A 19,987-nucleotide genomic window follows, 5' to 3' on the forward strand; every position below is an offset into this window, starting at 1 on the left:
TACTGAACAGGCTGTCTGTATTCAAATTGGATAAGGCACCAGGGCCAGATGAGATGCATCCAACAACACTGAGGGAAGTTAGAGTGGAAATTCCGGAGGCACTGGCCACAGTTTTCCAGCTTTCCTTTACTTTGGGGATGGTGCCAGAGGACTGGAGAATTGAGCATGTTTCACTCCTCGTTGAGAAAGGGTGTGAGGAACACAGAACATAGAATATACAATACAGTGCAGAAGGAGGCCATTTGGCCCATCGCGTCTGCACCGGTCCTTTGGAAAGAGCGCCCCACTTAAACCCCATCTAATCTTTTTGGACACGAAGGGGCAATTGATCATGGCCAATCCACCTAACCTGCACACCTTTGGACTGTGGGAGGAAACCGGAGCACCCGGAGGAAACCCACGCACACACGGGGAGAACGTGCAGACTCCGCACAGACAGTGACCCGAGCCGGGAATCGAACCTGGGATCCTGGCGCTGTGGAGCAACTGTGCTAACCATTGTGCTACCATGCTGCCCACCAACTGCAGGCCAATGTCTGACCTCAGTGGTGGGGAAGCTTTCGAAACAATAATTTGAGGGAAGGTTCGCTGTCACTTTGGTAATGTGGATTAATTAGGAAAAGCCAGCAGAGATTTGTTCGTGGCAAGTCAGGCTTCATTAATGTGCTGCAGGTGTTTTGAAGGGGTAACAGAAAGAGTTGGCGCAGGGCAAAGTTGTTGATGTGTTGTATGTGGATTTCCAAAAAGTATTTGATAAACTGCCGCACGAGAGACTTGTTGGCAAAGTCAGAGCTGGCAGGATAACAGGGGTAGGAGTCACGTGGATACGGAATTGGCTGAGTGACGGGAGGCAGAGTAACGGTTAATGGATGTTTTTCCGGGCTGGAGGAGGGTTTCATAGAATTTACAGTGCAGAAGGAGGCCATTTGGCCCATCGAGTCTGCACCGGCTCTTGGAAAGAGCACCCTACCCAAGGTCAACACCTCCACCCTATCCCCATAACCCAGTAACCCCACCCAACACTAAGGGCAATTTTGGACACTAAGGGCAATTTATCATGGCCAATCCACCTAACCTGCCCATCTTTGTGGGAGGAAACCGGAGCACCCGGAGGAAACCCACGCACACACGGGGAGGATGTGCAGACTCCGCACAGACAGTGACCCAAGCCGGGAATCGAACCTGGGACCCTGGAGCTGTGAAGCAATTGTGCTATCCACAATGCTACCGTGCTGCCCTGTTGTGGTGTTTCACAGGAGTCTATGTTGGGAACCTTGCTTCTCCTGATATATATTAATGATCTAGACTGACAGGGCAGCATTTCAATTTGTTTGTTGATAAAACACTTGGAGACATTGTGAATGGTGAGGATGATGATATCGAACTTAAAAGGACAGAGACAAGTTGGTGGAACGGGCAGATAAAATTCAACGCGGAGAAATATGGTGATTCATTTTGTTCTGAAAAATGTGGAGAAACAAATATAAAACAAAGTGTACAATTCTTAAGTGGTGCAAACTCCATAAACTCCATAGAATTCCTACAGTGAAGAGGGAGGCTAGTGGCCCATCGAGTCTGCACCAACCCTCCTCTCCCTATCCCCGTAACCCCACCTAACCGACGCATTTTTTTGACTGTGGGAGGAAATTGGAGTGTCCGGAAGAAACCCGCGCAGACACGGAGAACATGCAAGATCCACACAGACAGACAGTCACCCGAGGCCGGAATTGAGCCCGGGTCCCTGACGCTGTGAGGCAGCCGTGCTAACCACTGTCACCAGGAGCAGAGAAATCTGGGTGTATATACGCATTCATTCATTGAAATGTCAGGACAGGGTGATGGTATGTTGTCTCCCTGGTTTAATAAAGCTTTCAGCATCCTGAACTGTATCAATAGAGGCATAGAGTCCAAAAAACACTGGTCTGGCCTCAGCTGGAATATCGAGTCCAGTTCGGGGCACCAACCTTTCGGAAGAATGTTAACACGTTGGAGACAGAGGCAGAAAAGATTCAGGAATATAGTTCCTGGGATGAGGAATTTTAGTCATGAGGATAGATTCGAGAAGTTGGGACAGTTTTCCTTGGGAGAGAAGAGAAGGTCGAGAGGAGATTTGGTCGAGATGTCCAAAATCATGGAGGGGCTGGACAGAGTCGACAGGAAGAAACTGTTCCCATTGGTGGAAAGATTGAGAACAGGGGGCACAGATTTCAGGTGATTGACACAAGAAGCAATGGAGACAGAAGGAGAAATGTTTTCACAGAGCGAGTGGTTAGGATTGGGAATGTGCTGCCTGAGTGTGTGGTGTGGCAGGTTCAATGTGAATGTGCTGGGTCTCAGGAAGAAGGCAGTCGATAAGTTACTCTTACAGGGAACTGCTACAGACACAACGGTCTAAATCCTCTCTACTGCTCTGATTCTCTGTCTGTGTCAGCTCCCTGAATGAGTTACCCAATGACTCTCATTCCCCAATCCCACGTCTGTGAAATTCCCTTTCCCAGGTCGTTAGTCTGTGAAATTCCCTTTCCCAGGGAGCAGTGAGCCATTGAATACATTCAGGACTGAGTTGGTAGATCTTTGATCGAAAAGGTGAGGGTTATGGGGGGTAGGCAGATACTCTTACAATCAGGTCAGCCATGGTCTTATTGAATGGTGGCGTAGAGGGGCCGAGTGGCCTCCTTTGGCTCCTATTTATATGATCTCATTACTCTTTGTGGGAGATGGCGGTGGATTGGCTGCTGTGTTACAGCAGTGACTATATTCATTGTAAGGCATTCTGGGATAGGATGTGATAGGCAATAGATAAATGCAATTCTTCAGTATCTCAGGTACATTACAAACATATCGTGACAATTGGGCGGCATGGTAGCACAGTGGGTAGCATTGTTGCTTCACAGCTCCAGGGTCTCAGGTTCGATTCCCGGCTTGGGTCACTGCCTGCGCGACGTTCTCCCCGTGTCTGCGTGGGTTTCCTCCGGGGGCTCCGGTTTCCTCCCGCAAGTCCCGAAAGACGTGCTGTTAGGTGATTTGGACATTCTGAATTCTCCCTCTGTGTACCCGAACAGGCGCCGGAATGTGGAGACTAGGGGCTTTTCACAGTAACTTCATTGCAGTGTTAATGTAAGCCTACTTGTGACAATAAAGATTACAATACGAGGTAAGATTCTGAAACATCAGCAATTGGACGGCGAGTACAGATTCTCCCGCTTACCTTCAGTGGTTGCACTTTTCAGCATGTTGACCAGGGCTGGCATCAGCTGGAACTCAAACACTCTGGGACTGGCACACGTTTCACACACTGGCGTGGCTGACTCGAATGCCACGGTGGGCGAGGAGATCAGTAAGGGGCTCCCATTCCAGCAATACCTAAAGCAACAAGTTTACAAAAATCAAAAGCTAACAATTGCAAAGTGTAAGAATCACCCTACGGATTGAACAAAGAACAAAGAAAGGTACAGCACAGGAACAGGCCCTTCGGCCCTCCAAGCCCGTGCCGACCATGCTGCCCGACTAAACTACAATCTTCTACACTTCCTGGGTCCGTATCCTTCTATTCCCATCCTATTCATGTATTTGTCAAGATGCCCCTTAAATGTCCCTATCGTCCCTGCTTCCACTACCTCCTCCGGTAGCGAGTTCCAGGCACCCACTACCCTCTGCGTAAAAAACTTGCCTCGTACATCTACTCTAAACCTTGCCCCTCTCACCTTAAACCTATGCCCCCTAGTAATTGACCCCTCTACCCTGGGGAAAAGCCTCTGACTATCCACTCTGTCTATGCCGCTCATAATTTTGTATACCTCTATCAGGTCTCCCCTCAACCTCCTTCGTTCCAGTGAGAACAAACCGAGTTTATTCAACCGCTCCTCATAGCTAATGCCCTCCATACCAGGCAACATTCTGCTAAATCTCTTCTGCACCCTCTCCAAAGCCTCCACATCCTTCTGGTAGTGTGGCGACCAGAATTGAACACTATACTCCAAGTGTGGCCTAACTAAGGTTCTATACAGCTGCAACATGACTTGCCAATTCTTATACTCAATGCCTCGGCCAATGAAGGCAAGCATGCCGTATGCCTTCTTGACTACCTTCTCCACCTGTGTTGCCCCTTTCAATGACCTGTGGACCTGTACTCCTAGATCTCTTTGACTTTCAATACTCTTGAGGGTTCTACCATTCACTGTATATTCCCTACCTGCATTAGACCTTCCAAAATGCATTACCTCACATTTGTCCGGATTAAACTCCATCTGCCATCTCTCCGCCCAAGTCTCCAGACAATCTAAATCCTGCTGTATCTTCCGACAGTCCTCATCGCTATCCGCAATTCCACCAACCTTTGTGTCGTCTGCAAACTTACTAATCAGACCAGTTACATTTTCCTCCAAATCATTTATATATACTACAAAGAGCAAAGGTCCCAGCACTGATCCCTGTGGAACACCACTGGTCACAGCCCTCCAATTAGAAAAGCATCCCTCCATTGCAACTCTCTGCCTTCTATGGCCTAGCCAGTTCTGTATCCACCTTGCCAGCTCACCCCTGATCCCGTGTGACCTCACCTTTTGTACTAGTCTACCATGAGGGACCTTGTCAAAGGCCTTACTGAAGTCCATATAGACAACATCTACTGCCCTACCTGCATCAATCATCTTAGTGACCTCCTCGAAAAGCTCTATCAAGTTAGTGAGACACGACCTCCCCTTCACAAAACCGTGCTGCCTCTCACTAATACGTCCGTTTGCTTCCAAATGGGAGTAGATCCTGTCTCGAAGAATTCTCTCCAGTAATTTCCCTACCACTGAAGTAAGGCTCACCGGCCTGTAGTTCCCTGGGTTATCCTTGCTACCCTTATTAAACAGAGGAACAACATTGGCTATTCTCCAGTCCTCCGGGGCATCACCTGAAGACAGTGAGGATCCAAAGATTTCTGTCAAGGCCTCAGCAATTTCCTCTCCAGCCTCCTTCAGTATTCTGGGGTAGATCCCATCAGGCCCTGGGGACTTATCTACCTTAATATTTTTTAAGACACCCAACACCTCGTCTTTTTGGATCTCAATGTGACCCAGGCTATCTACACACCCTTCTCCAGACTCAACATCTACCAATTCCTTCTCTTTGGTGAATACTGATGCAAAGTATTCATTTAGTACCTCGCCCATTTCCTCTGGCACCACACATAGATTCCCTTGCCTATCCTTCAGTGGGCCAACCCTTTCCCTGGCTACCCTCTTGCTTTTTATGTACGTGTAAAAAGCCTTGGGATTTTCCTTAACCCTATTTGCCAATGACTTTTCGTGACCCCTTCTAGCCCTCCTGACTCCTTGCTTAAGTTCCTTCCTACTTTCCTTATATTCCACGCAGGCTTCGTCTGTTCCTAGCCTTTTAGCCCTGACAAATGCCTCCTTTTTCTTTTTGACGAGGCCTACAATATCACTCGTCATCCAAGGTTCCTGAAAATTGCCGTATTTATCTTTCTTCCTCACAGGAACATGCCGGTCCTGTATTCCTTTCAACTGCCACTTGAAAGCCTCCCACATGTCAGATGTTGATTTGCCCTCAAACATCCGCCCCCAATCTATGTTCTTCAGTTCCCGCCTAATATTGTTATAATTAGCCTTCCCCCAATTTAGCACATTCATCCTCGGACCACTCTTATCCTTGTCCACCAGTACTTTAAAACTTACTGAATTGTAGTCACTGTTACCGAAATGCTCCCCTACTGAAACATCTGCCACCTGGCCGGGCTCATTCCCCAATACCAGGTCCAGTACCGCCCCTTCCCTAGTTGGACTGTCTACATATTGTTTTAAGAAGCCCTCCTGGATGCTCCTTACAAACTCCGCCCCGTCTAAGCCCCTGGCACTAAGTGAGTCCCAGTCAATATTGGGGAAGTTGAAGTCTCCCATCACCACAACCCTGTTGTTTTTACTCTTTTCCAAAATCTGTCTACCTATCCGCTCCTCTATCTCCCGCTGGCTGTTGGGAGGCCTGTAGTATACCCCCAACATTGTGACTGCACCCTTCTTATTCCTGATCTCTACCCATATAGCCTCACTGCCCTCTGAGGTGTCCTCTCGCAGTACAGCTGTGATATTCTCCCGAACAAGTAGCGCAACTCCGCCTCCCCTTTTACATCCCCCTCTATCCCGCCTGAAACATCTAAATCCTGGAACGTTTAGCTGCCAATCCTGCCCTTCCCTCAACCAGGTCTCTGTAATGGCAACAACATCATAGTTCCAAGTACTAATCCAAGCTCTAAGTTCATCTGCCTTACCCGTAATGCTCCTTGCATTAAAACATATGCACTTCAGGCCACCAGACCCGCTGTGTTCAGCAACTTCTCCCTGTCTGCTCTGCCTCAGAGCCACACTGTCCCTATTCCCTAGTTCTCCCTCAATGCTCTCACCTTCTGACCTATTGCTCCCGTGCCCACCCCCCTGCCATACTAGTTTAAACCCTCCCGTGTGACACTAGCAAACCTCGCGGCCAGGATATTTATGCCTCTCTGGTTTAGATGCAACCCGTCCTTCTTATACAGGTCACACCTGCCCCGGAAGAACTCCCAGTGGTCCAGATAATGGAAACCCTCCCTCCTACACCAGCTGTTTAGCCAATTTAGAATTGACATTCCGTAAAATATCATCCTGTAACCCAGACAACCTGCATTTATATAGCACCTTTAGCACAGTGAAACATCCCAAGATGCTTCAGAAGAGCGTTATCAAGTATGACACCGAGTCAGATAAGGAGATATATGGTCAATGAGCGAAGGCTTGACCAAAAAGGGAGTTTTGAAACAGCATAGCAACGGTAGAGAGAGAGGAGGAGAAGTGGAGAGGTTTAGGGGGGAAATTCCAGAGTGCGGGGTCCAGGCCATTGAAGGCACAATTCAGGATCAGGTATGGATGGGCTGCACTGTCCGTGTGGAGTTGGCACATTCTCCCAGTGTCTGCGTGGGCCTCACCCCCACAACCCAAAAAGATGTGCAGGGTAGGTGGATTGGCCGCGCTAAATTGCCCATTTAATTGGAATTTTTTAAAAAAGAATCACACAGGGTGAGCGTTAGAGGAGTGCAGAGATCACGGAGGGTTGTAGGGCTGGAGGAGATTGTAGGGCTGGAGGAGATTACAGAGATAGAGAGAGGCAAGGACACGGAGGGATTTGTAAATAAAGATGAGAATTTTAATATCGGGGTCATGCTGGACAGGGAGGATATTGATCAATGATCACAGGGGGCGATGGGAAGAGGACTTGGCGAGAGTTCGGATACAAACAGCAGAGCCTTTGGATAAGCTTCACTTTACTGAAGGTGCAAGATGGGAGGTTGGCAAGGAGAGCGTTGGAATAGTTCAGTCTGGAGATAAGAATTGTATCGAGGGCTTCAGCAGAATCAGTTCAGAGAAATACAAAAAGCATAACCTCCTCAACACACACATTGCTACCCATTCTCCTGGAATCTCTCGATTTGAAATGTTCAAACAGCCATCAGCACTAGCCTGGAATCCGCCCTGCCCCAGAGGGTATTCTCGGGTTCAGCCAGAGAGTCTTAACTCAGGGCAGCACGGTGGCTCAGTGGTTAGCACGGCTGCCTCACGGCGCCGAGGTCCCAGGTTCGATCCCGGCTCTGGGTCACTGTCCGTGTGGAGTTTGCACGTTCTCCCCGTGTTTGCGTGGGTTTCGCCCCCACAACCCAAAGATGTGCAGGGTAGGTGGATTGGCCATGATAAATTGCCCTTTAATTGGAAAAAATGAATTGGGTATTCTAAATTTACATTTTTTTTAAAAAGAGTCATAACTCCATTGATGTGAGATTCACAAAAATCTTGCCGGATACTCCAATGCAGGACTGAAGGAGCACAGCACTGTCAGAGATGCTGCCAATTGATGAGGTGTTAAACTGAGGCTCTACCTGCCCTGATAGGTAGACATAAAAGATTGCAGCGTTATTTTGAAGCGCGCAAAAGCCGGCCAATGGGGGGTTTGCGCGGGGCCCTGGGGGCAGGACCCCGGGCGTGTAGACCAGGGAGGTGGAGAGTAAAGACCTGTTGTATCGTGTTCTGTGCCTGTTTTCTAACTGCCTTTCACCAATAAACCCCTTTGTTAACTACTGTCTGTCTCGAGCCACCACAGAGGTTTCCCTCAATGTCCGGACTCCCTCAACCAACATCACTAACAAACAAACTATTCGTGGCCATGACTGTGTGCGGGATCTTGCTGTGTATAATTTGGCTGCTGCATTTCTCATATTGTAACAGTGACTACACTTCAAAAAATATTTCATTGACTGAAAAGTGCTTTGGAATGTCCCGAGAGTGTACAAGGCGACACAGAAATGCGGTTAGTTCTTTCTAAAGCCGGGTTGTATCAGGGTGCTGGAGTTGTAAATATTTGATGAAATATTACATTCTGTCACGGGCGATGATAGCTATGGATTGATGGAATAGGTTCAAAGTGTTACACAGGGATTTAGTCACAAAGATATTTGGCTTTGGGATATATGACCTTTCCTTAAGGGGCATCATTGACAATCTATATTAAATCAAATATGTGATTACGTTGTGCACTTTTGCCTCTGAAACTTGATCCATTTTTCTGCCTTTTTACCAACACGTTTCTGTCAATTTTTCCCATTACAGATGCTGGCTTTGAAAGCAGACCAAGGCAGACCAGCAGCGCGAGTTCAATTCCCGTACCAGCCTCCCGAACACGCGGCGGAATATGGCAACTAGGGGCTTTTCACAGTAACTTCATTTGAAGCCTACTTGTGACAATAAGCGATTTTCATTTCATTTCATTATGTCACGTTTACAATGGAAATTATGTATGTAAACAGTCATGTTGTAATGACACCCTCCCACCATTGGGGGTGCCCTAGTTTTTCCACCTTGCACCTCTTAACTCCTCAGTTTGTACTGAACTATATGTTAAATTACTCAAACTGACTGTATCTCAAATGTCCATCACTTGTGCTATTTAACCACAAATATTATCAAATCAAAGTACTTCATGATAGAAAATTAATAATCGGAATATTTGATTCTGTTGGTTGAATGATCTCCTGCCCTGTAATCTCACCCGAGAACCTTGCACTTGAGTCCCCAGTGCAATGTCTGAGTGATCAGTGCTCCGAATGAGTCCGGACTGCGAGTTTTCCGCCCCCCCCCCCCGACCCCCGTTTCTCGCTCCAATCCGATTCACGGTCACACACACACCTTAAAATCTGTTCAGGACAACTGGAGATCTGCTTCATAAATTTGACAAAGGTTCTGTCTCCATGTCGGGCTTTACTCTTCTCGTATCTTTCCGTAACTCCGTCATCTTCACAGCTGAGGGGAACAGAAATCTTACATTGGTTTCAATCATTGGCCTCAGTACCTTTCCCAGGGGGTCAGAGGCACATTGGCTGCTCATTCTCCACCTGGGAGTCTTGTCTCAACCCAGCTCTGTGTCCACAGGAGGAAGATCATCAAAATCGAACCTTGGTCTCGCCTGATTTGAGCAGGAGGAGTCCATTCAGCCCTCGGGCCTGTTATAGAGTAACTGGAGAAGGCATTCAGTCCTTCAAGCCTATCCCGCCATTCAATCAGATCATCGTTCACCTATTAACTCAATTCGGATGTCCTTTCTCCAAATTCCCCAGATACGCTTATCAATAATCCATCATCTCAGCGTTGAAACCTCCAGATGACCCCTAACCCCCACCCCCTCCCTCAAGCCCCTACCCTTTACCCCTCACACTGCCCCCATCCCCCTCAAGCTCTTACCCCCTCCACACTGCTCCCTTCTCCCCCAAGCCCCTACCCCCCACATTGCTCCCCCTCCCCAAAGCCCCTAACCCCTTACCCCCCACCATGCTCCCCGTCCCCCTAACCCCCTTACCCCCCCCACACTGCTCCCCGTCCCCCCCACACTGCTCCCCAACCCCCTAACCCCCTTAACCCCCCACACTATACCCTGCTGTCTCGAGCATTCAGATTAATTCCCGGCTCTCTGGATATTTCCATTCAGAGGAAACAGTTTCTCAATTTACCCCCCATCAAATCTTTTTTCTCATTTTAAACACCTCAATTAAATTAGCCCTCAATTTCCTGAACACAAGTCACACCCAGCGAGCCTATCCTTTAGAATTTAGCCGTGTTAGAACATAGAACATACAGTCCCATTCGGCCCATCGAGTCTGCACTGTCCCATTAAAGCCCTCACTTCCACCCCATCCCCAGAACCCAATAACCCTACCTAACCTTTTTGGTCATTAAGGGCAATTTACCATGGCCAATCCACCTAACCTGCACATCTTTGGACTGTGGGAGGAAACCGGAGCACCCGGAGGAAACCCACGCAGACACGGGGAGAAGGTGCAGACTCCGCACAGACAGTGACCCAAGCGGGGAATCGAACCTGGGACCCTGGAGCTGTGAAGCCGCAGTAACCACTGTGCTACCGTGCCGACCCAGTTATCCCGGTTAGTGTTCTGATGAATCTCCCTTCTCCACGGTTAATCGCTCTTCCCTGCCGGGCCCAGGACGGACCACAAATATTCCAGATGGGATCAGCAGCTCTCCCTCATTCTCGCACACCAGCCAACCTTCCCCACGATCCCACTGCCACAACATTGGAACAGTAATTCAGTGATGGGAGAGCGACACAGTGATCCACTCCGACTGAATCAGCTCACCCAGCACAGGCTGGGGATATGGCCTGGGATCCTGCTGTGCTGAATGGGTCACCTCTTCACCTGAATTTACCGGGGAGAGGCCAGGATGCTCGCAGCAAGGAGTCAGGCCATTTGGCCCAACTGCTCCGTGCTAGCATTTTTGCTCCTCACAAACGTCCCCCTCCCGCTACACCCCCCTCTCCATCTCACCCCAGCACCGTTCCTATTTCTTCACTGGGTGTGCTTACCAGTTTCCCTCTGAACACGATTGATAGCACTCATAGAATCATAGAATTTACAGTGCAGAAGGAGGCCATTCGGCCCATCGAGTCTGCACCGGCTCTTGGAAAGTGCACCCTACCCAAGGTCAACACCTCCACCCTATCCCCATAACCCAGTAACCCCGCCCAACACTAAGGGCAATTTTGGACACTAAGGGCAATTTAGCATAGCCAATCCACCTAACCTGCACATCTTTGGGCTGTGGGAGGAAACCGGAGCACCCGGAGGAAACCCACACTGGGAGGACGTGCAGACTCCGCACAGACAGTGACCCGAGCCGGGTATCGAACCTGGGATCCTGGAGCTGTGAAGCAATTGTGCTAACCACTGTGCTACCGTGCTGCCCTAACTAGGCACTAACCTCAACTATTCAATCATATCCTCCCCACTCTCTGGGTAAAGATGTTTCTCCTGAATTCCCCATTCGATTCGTTAGTGACTATTTTATATTTTGGTCCGCAGTTCCAGCCTCCCCCATGAGTTGGAAGGTTTTCTGTATTTACTCCGTCCAACCCAAACTCGGTCAATGAGTCACAAAGCGACCCTCACCTGGAGACGGACAACTCTTCGACGTTGACGCCTTCTCTCCGCTGGTACTCACGGAGTAGTTCCTGCTCGTGGCTGAAGGCGGTGGCCGGCGAGTGCTCCTCCTCTTCCATCACGTTGATGTAGAAAGGCTGGAAGGCCGCCACTGGAGTTTGTGTAACCAGCCCCATCCCCTGAGCCTTCTCCCGCAGACCGAGAGCCTCCAGTCGGCTGGTCTGAACTCTGACCTCTCGGTCCGACGGGCAAGGTGCGGGCTCAGCTGCTCCAAAACTCACTGACCCCTCAGTGCCGGGTCCCGGACAATCCTCCGCTCCCCAGTCATCTGCTTCATCGCACCAATCCCTCGCTGTCACGGAAACCAGGGCGTTCTGGAAAATACAAATGGTCTACAATCACCTGAGAGCATCAAAAATTCCACAATCCAAAACATTCTCTAACTAGAATGATTTCCACTTCACTCGAGAGGGAGCAGGAGAGACAGACAATACTGACCCTCTGACAGTGCAGCACTCCCTCAGTCCTGACCCTCTGACAGTGCGGCACTCCCTCAGTACTGACCATCTGACAGTGCGGCACTCCCTCAGTACTGACCCTCTGACAGTGCGGCACTCCCTCAGTACTGACCCTCTGACAGTGCGGCACTCCCTCAGTACTGACCCTCTGACAGTGCGGCACTCCCTCAGTACTGACCCTCTGACAGTGCAGCGCTCCCTCAGTACTGACCCTCTGACAGTGCAGCAATCCCTCAGTACTGACCCTCTGACAGTGCAGCATTCCCTCAGTACTGACCCTCTGACAGTGCGGCACTCCCTCAGTACTGACCCTCTGACAGTGCAGCACTCCCTCAGTACTGACCCTCTGACAGTACGGCACTCCCTCAGTACTGACCCTCCCACAGTGCGGCACTCCCTCAGTACTGACTCTCTGACAGTGCGGCACTCCCTCAGTACTGACCCTCTGACAGTGCGGCACTCCCTCAGTACTGACCCTCTGACAGTGCGGCACTCCCTCAGTACTGACCCTCTGACAGTGCAGCGCTCCCTCAGTACTGACCCTCTGACAGTGCAGCAATCCCTCAGTACTGACCCTCTGACAGTGCAGCACTCCCTCAGTACTGACCCTTTGACAGTGCGGCACTCCCTCAGTACTGACCCTCTGACAGTGCAGCACTCCCTCAGTACTGAGCCTCTGACAGTGCGGCACTCCCTCAGTACTGACCCTCTGACAGTGCAGCACTCCCTCAGTACTGACCCTCTGACAGTGCGGCACTCCCTCAGTACTGACCCTCCCACAGTGCGGCACTCCCTCAGTACTGACCCTCTGACAGTGCGGCACTCCCTCAGTACTGACCCTCTGACAGTGCAGCACTCCCTCAGTACTGACCCTCTGACAGTGCGGCACTCCCTCAGTACTGACCCTCCCACAGTGCGGCACTCCCTCAGTACTGACCCTCTGACACTGCGGCACTCCCTCAGTACTGACCCTCCCACAGTGCGGCACTCCCTCAGTACTGACCCTCTGACAGTGCGGCACTCCCTCAGTACTGACCCTCTGACAGTGCAGCACTCCCTCAGTACTGACCCTCTGACAATGCAGCACTCCCTCAGTACAGACCCTCTGACACTGCGGCACTCCCTCAGTACTGACCCTCTGACAGTGCAGCGCTCCCTCAGTACTGACCCTCTGACAATGCGGCACTCCCTCAGTACTGACCCTCCCACAGTGCGGCACTCCCTCAGTACTGACCCTCTGACAGTGCGGCACTCCCTCAGTACTGACCCTCTGACAGTGCAGCACTCCCTCAGTACTGACCCTCTGACAATGCGGCACTCCCTCAGTACTGACCCTCTGACAATGCGGCACTCCCTCAGTACTGACTCTCTGACAGTGCAGCACTCCCTCAGGACTGACCCTCTGACAATGCGGCACTCCCTCAGTACTGACCCTCTGACAGTGCAGCACTCCCTCAGTACTAACCCTCTGACAATGCGGCACTCCCTCAGTACTGACCCTCTGACAGTGCAGTACTCCCTCAGTACTGACCCTCTGACAATGCGGCACTCCCTCAGTACTGACTCTCTGACAGTGCAGCACTCCCTCAGGACTGACCCTCTGACAGTGCAGCACTTCCTCAGTACTGACCCTCTGACAGCGCAGCACTCCCTCAGTACTGACCCTCTGACAGTGCGGCACTCCCTCAGTACTGACCCTCTGACAGTGCAGCACTCCCTCAGTACTGACCCTCTGACAGTGCAGCACTCCCTCAGGACTGACCCTCTGACAGTGCGGCACCCCCTCAGGACTGACCCTCTGACAGCGCAGCACTCCCTCAGTACTGACCCTCTGACAGTGCGGCACTCCCTCAGTACTGACCCTCTGACAGTGCGGCACCCCCTCAGGACTGACCCTCTGACAGTGCGGCACCCCCTCAGGACTGACCTTCTGACAGTGCGGCACTTCCTCAGTACTGACCCTCTGACAGTGCAGCACTCCCTCAGGACTGACCCTCTGACAGTGCGGCATTCCCTCAGTACTGACCCTCTGACAGTGCGGCACTTCCTCAGTACTGACCCTCTGACAGTGCAGCACTCCCTCAGGACTGACCCTCTGACAGTGCGGCACCCCCTCAGGACTGACCCTCTGACAGCGCAGCACTCCCTCAGTACTGACCCTCTGACAGTGCGGCACTCCCTCAGTACTGACCCTCTGACAGTGCAGCACTCCCTCAGTACTGACCCTCTGACAGTGCGGCACCCCCTCAGGACTGACCCTCTGACAGTACGGCACTCCCTCAGTACTGACTCTCTGACAGTGCAGCACTCCCTCAGTACTGACCCTCTGACAGTGCAGCACTCCCTCAGTACTGACCCTCTGACAGTGCGGCACCCCCTCAGGACTGACCCTCTGACAGTACGGCACTCCCTCAGTCCTGACTCTCTGACAGTGCAGCACTCCCTCAGTACTGACCCTCTGACAGTGCAGCACTCCCTCAGTACTGACCCCCTGACAGTGCGGCACCCCCTCAGGACTGACCCTCTGACAGTACGGCACTCCCTCAGTACTGACCCTCTGACAGTGCAGCACTCCCTCTGTACTGACCCTCTGACAGTGCGGCACCCCCTCAGAACTGACCCTCTGACAGTGCGGCACCCCCTCAGGACTGACCCTCTGACAGTACGGCACTCCCTCAGTACTGACCCTCTGACAGTGCGGCACCCCCTCAGGACTGACCCTCTGACAGTACGGCACTCCCTCAGTACTGACCCTCTGACAGTGCAGCACTCCCTCTGTACTGACCCTCTGACAGTGCAGCACTCCCTCAGTACTGGCCCTCTGACAGTGCGGCACTCCCTCAGCACTGACCCTCTGACAGTGCGGCACTCCCTCAGTACTGACCCTCTGACAGTGCGGCACTCCCTCAGTACTGACCCTCTGACAGTGCGGCACTCCCTCAGTACTCACCCTCTGACAGTACGGCACTCCCTCAGGACTGACCCTCTGACAGTGCGGCACTCCCTCAGTACTGACCCTCTGACAGTGCGGCACTCCCTCAGTACTGACCCTCTGACAGTGCGGCACTCCCTCAGGACTGACCCTCTGACAGTGCGGCACTCCCTCAGTACTGACCCTCTGACAGTGCGGCACTCCCTCAGTACTGACCCTCTGACAGTGCGGCACTCCCTCAGTACTGACCCTCTGACAGTGCGGCACTCCCTCAGTACTCACCCTCTGACAGTACCTTGTGTTTTTGGTGAGAGTGGTATTGGCTGAGCTGACAGTAAGGGAGGGTCAGAAGGAGGAGGAGAGAAAGGCTTTGACTGTGAACTCTGACCTCGGTTCTTGTTTCCAGTTTCTGCGCTGTCTGCTGGCACTGTGAGCGTATAACCTTCCAGCTGCGGAACCAAGTAAGATGATTAATCCTCCAATCAACAAACAGCGGTCCCAAACCCAACCCTGTCACTGCAGTCCCGCCAGCAAACACATCCCCGGGGATTGGGAGAAACGAACACTCTCACCCCAGTTTCTGACACCAGCTGGAGACCGTGTCAACATCGCGTGGGGGCAATTGGTGAGGACGAAGCCGAGATCCTCAATATTCACCCTACCCCCCTCCCCAAAATACAGAATCTCACTGGGTGTAGAATACGATTGAGAGAGAGAAATCCAGACATCTGGATTGCAAAGATTAGTGTGAGTCAAACTGCAGGGGATGTGAAAATAGACAGAAAAATATCACAGAATTGGCAGGTAACAGTGTCACTGAGAGGGGGGGACCTGCCTCCACTTGACCAGCTTAATATTGACCCGCCCTGAGGGGGGAGCTCCGCCCTGCCTCATGGAGATGCGAGCCAATCGCAGGTCGGCAGCGCCTCCCAGTGTGGTGGCTAACGCTGGTAATGCAGCGAGGCCAAGGAGGAGTGGCGGGATTCCCCGTCCAGCGGCGCCAGAATGGGGAAGCATGATCGGGCGGAGAATTGCGCCCCGCCGAAAAGCGAGGCCGGCACCGAGCGTCCGCCGCAATGCCGTGTTCCGGTGTCTGGACAGCGGCCTGAATGCGTTCCGAGCCGCACTCCGGCGAGGGTGCACAGGTTGTACAGTAAACGCTGTTGGCATATCATTAATGGACCAGATCTGACAATTGCTCAGCCATTTCTTTGTCCCTTATTATGCATTCCCCTGTTTCTGTCTGCAGTGGGCCTACATTTCGCTTTCCCAATCTCTTTCTCTTCACACATCTCTCCCCTCTCACCTTAAACCTATGCCCTCTAGTTCTAGACTCCTCTACCTTTGGGGAAAGATGTCGACTATCTACCTTATCGATGCTCATTATTTTATAGACTTCTATAAGATCACCCCCAAGCCTCCTATGCTCCAGGGAAAAAAGACCTCGCCTATCCAGCCTCTCCTTATAACTCAGACCATCAAGTCCTGGTAGCATCCTCGTAAATCTCTTTTGCAACCTTTCTAGTTTAACAATATCGTTCCTATAATAGGGTGACCAGAACTGAACACAGTATTCCATGTGTGGCCTGACCAATGTCTTGTACAACTTCAACAAGACGTCCCAACTCCTGTATTCAATATTCTGACCAATGAAACCTAGAATGCCGAATGCCTTCTTCACCACCCTGTCCACCTGCGACTCCACCTTCAAGAAGCTATGAACCTGTACCCCGAGATCTCTTTGTTCTGTAACTCTCCCCAACTCCCTACCGTTAACTGAGTAGGTCCTGCCCTGATTTGATCGCCCAAAATGCAAGTTCCCAGTGAGCAGTCAGTGACGTGCGCAGCTACATGCCCACCCCAACCCCACACCCACTGCTACTCCCCCGGCCCTGGCAGATGCCCTCCGGCACAATGTCAGCAAACTACGGCGATGTTGGACACATTCCGCGATTTTACCGATGGAACCTATTCTCCGCTCAGTCAGGTTTTGAGATTTTGGCATCGGCCGACACAGAATCCGGCCCATTATATTTAATAGGAAGCTGGAGAAACACACAAGGTAGAGAGTAATAGGAGATGTTGATTGGGTGAGGTGAAGTAGTGTGGGAGGAGTCTCGTGCAGTGCATGCTCGAGTCGGTCTGTTCCGAAGCTGTAAAATCCAACCTAAAATTTAACAAATCTGTCCAATAATAAGTTGGTGAATTCTTGATTTTCAAGTTCCTGGAATTGTTAGCAATCAGCTGAGGAGGACCTTACCTCTCGGATCTCCCCCAACACCCTGGCCTGGGGCAAGCCAACACATTGATAGTTCGATGATAGGGTGAATCTTCCAGGGGGCAGTACACCTGAACCACATGAATGAGGGGACTTGTGCATTGAGAACAGTCAGGATACTGCATGGTAATGCCAGGCACACAATCCTGTGTGAGAGAGAAAAAGCAGATTGTATCACTGTCAGAGTCTACAATGCCTAACTGGAGGGGGCCATTCAGCCCCTTGGTTCAGTGCTATCAGCCAATCAGAACACAGCTGCTGTGTACCACAATTCCAGTTGCCCACCTCTGGACACCCAGCTCTAACTCACCACCACCGCACACAAGCCCCTCCGCTGTCTCCCAGGTGTCACTCGGCTTATCCAACATCCCGTGCTGAATGAGCAGAAATGACCTCCAATTAAATATCGGGCAGACAGAAGCCCCTGTCTATGATCCGAGCCGTATGCTCCTTTCCCCAGTCACTGATTCCAACCCTCTCCATGGCAACCATTCCAGGCTGAGCCACAGCCTTGGTGTCACCCAGATAGTTTCTGACCTCATCTCCATGCCAGCAGTAAGGCCGCCTTCCTGCGTGGGTTTCCTCCGGGTGCTCCGGTTTCCTCCCTCAGTCCAAAGATGTGCAGGTTAGGTGGATTGGCCATGATAAATTTCCCCTTGGTGTCCAAAAAAGGGTAGGTGAGGTTACTGGGTTAGGAGAATAGGGTGGAGGTGTGGGCTTAAGTAGGGTGCTCTTTCCAAGGGCCGGTGCAGACATTGGTGCAGACTCGATGGGCCGAACGGCCTCCTTCTGCACTGTAAATTCTATGATTCCCAACATCGCACACTTCCAACCCATCCCACCTCACCTGCTGCAGGCATCCCAATCCGGGTCTGTTACCTCTAGACCCAACTATTAAACATGTTCCTCGACACCCTCCAATCTTGGACATTTGTTAAACTTAAGGTCATCCAAAATATGTTGCCATTGTCCCAACTCCCCCCAAACCGCTGATCTACACTGGCTCCTGGTCCAATCACCCCTCGAGTTGCAGTCACAAACTGCAGCATTAAAAATAAAAGCCACGGACTTCCGGGTGCGGCGATGACCAGCTGAGTCGCACATTTCGGCAGCTCCCTGTGAAACGGACTTTTGGGCTCTTGATAGGAGCCCCAACGGCAATTTTGACGGCTAAAAACACTGTGCGGTAAACCAGAAGGGAATCCCCCCTGGATACGGATGGAAAAAGGAGAGGGAAGTGGCCAGATTGCAGTGGATCCTTTAGAACAGCGGCAAGGAAGGCAAGCAAAAACCAAGATGGCGTCGGAAGGTGGCAGTTTAACATGGGGCCCTGAACAACAAGAGTTCTTGAAATGCTGTGTGGAAGAGATCAAAAAGGAAATGAAGAAAGAGCTGTTGGCCCCGATACTACAGGCGATCGAAGGGCTAAAGGAGGAACAAAAGACCCAGGAGCGGGAGCTTCGGGTCGTGAAGGCAAAGGCAGCCGAGAATGAGGACGATATACAGGGCCTGGTGGTGAAGACGGAGACGCAGGAGGCACATCAGAAACGATGTGTGGAAAGGTTGGAGGCACTGGAAAACAACGCAAGGAGGAACAACCTGAGGATTCTTGGTCTTCCTGAAGGTGTGGAGGGAGCGGACGTCGGGGCATATGTGAGCACGATGCTGCACTCGTTAATGGGAGCGGAGGCCCCGGCGGGTCCGTTGGAGGTGGAGGGAGCATACCGAGTGATGGCGCGAGGACCGAGAGCAGGAGAAATTCCCAGAGCCATAGTGGTGAGATTCCTCCGTTTTAAGGATAGAGAAATGGTCCTTAGATGGGCGAAGAAAACTCGGAGCAGTAAATGGGAGAACGCGGTGATCCGCGTTTATCAAGACTGGAGTGCGGAGGTGGCGAGAAGGAGGGCGAGCTTTAATCGGGCCAAGGCGGTGCTTCATAAAAAGAAGATAAAATTTGGAATGCTGCAACCGGCAAGACTGTGGGTCACATATCGAGAGAGGCACCACTACTTTGAGACGGCGGATGAAGCGTGGACTTTTATTGTGGAAGAAAAACTGGAATGAGCGGGTTATTAAAAAGAACGTTCGAACAAAGTGGTGGGGCGAATGTGGGGGGCGAAGAGGGGTTTTATGTACTAATCCTGCGATGTGGTAACTTTTCTCTCTCCCACAGGTGGTGATGGGGGGAGGAGGGGAGGTGGAGGAGATGGGGCGTTGGCCATTGGGGGCGGGGCCAAGGGAGAAGCGCGGGCTTGGTTCCCGCGCTATGATAATCATGGCGGGAATAGAGAAGCAGGAAGGAGGGGGCGTCGCACGGTGCGAGCCGAGGTCACGGGGGGAAGCCGAGGTCAGCCAGAGTTTGCTGACTTCTGGGAGCAACATGGGGGGAGTAATTACGCTAGCGGGGGATCTAGCGGGGGGGGTGGGAGGGGGGAATTACTGGGTTGCTGCTGCTGGGGAGAGGGGGGAGCTGGTATGGGAGAGGATGGGCGGGGGGGGCACCGCCTGGGGGAGATACAGCTGCGTGGGAACCGGGTGAGGAGCTGGAAAAAGGTGATGGCTAATCGACAAGGGGGGGGGGGGGGATAGGAAGCCCCCCAACTCGGCTGATCACGTGGAACGTGAGAGGGCTGAACGGGCCGATAAAGAGGGCACGGGTACTCGCACACCTTAAGAAACTTAAGGCAGATGTGGTTATGTTACAAGAAACACACCTGAAACTGATAGACCAGGTTAGGCTACGCAAAGGATGGGTGGGGCAGGTGTTCCATTCGGGGCTAGAT

At 51.7% G+C, this 19,987-nt stretch overlaps 1 protein-coding gene across 2 annotated transcripts in view; it reads right to left on the reverse strand.

Moving 5' to 3' along the window:
• pdcd2l (programmed cell death 2-like) overlaps positions 1 to 19,987 on the reverse strand; it is a 29,877-nt gene that overhangs the window by 5,439 nt on the left and 4,451 nt on the right. Inside the window, exons 2-6 of one of the 2 annotated variants that reach the window (XM_072517789.1) lie at positions 17,187 to 17,350; positions 15,315 to 15,375; positions 11,486 to 11,850; positions 9,213 to 9,326; positions 3,209 to 3,363 (exon numbers count right to left, since the gene is read on the reverse strand). In XM_072517789.1, the coding sequence (XP_072373890.1) occupies positions 3,209 to 3,363; positions 9,213 to 9,326; positions 11,486 to 11,850; positions 15,315 to 15,375; positions 17,187 to 17,350 (859 nt within the window). Of the gene's footprint in view, positions 1 to 3,208; positions 3,364 to 9,212; positions 9,327 to 11,485; positions 11,851 to 15,221; positions 15,376 to 17,186; positions 17,351 to 19,987 lie in introns of both variants that reach the window. The other variant, XM_072517787.1, reaches the window with a different exon arrangement.

Source organism: Scyliorhinus torazame, chromosome 10 (genome assembly GCF_047496885.1).
Source record: "Scyliorhinus torazame isolate Kashiwa2021f chromosome 10, sScyTor2.1, whole genome shotgun sequence".
NCBI classification, from domain to species: Eukaryota; Metazoa; Chordata; class Chondrichthyes; order Carcharhiniformes; family Scyliorhinidae; genus Scyliorhinus; species Scyliorhinus torazame.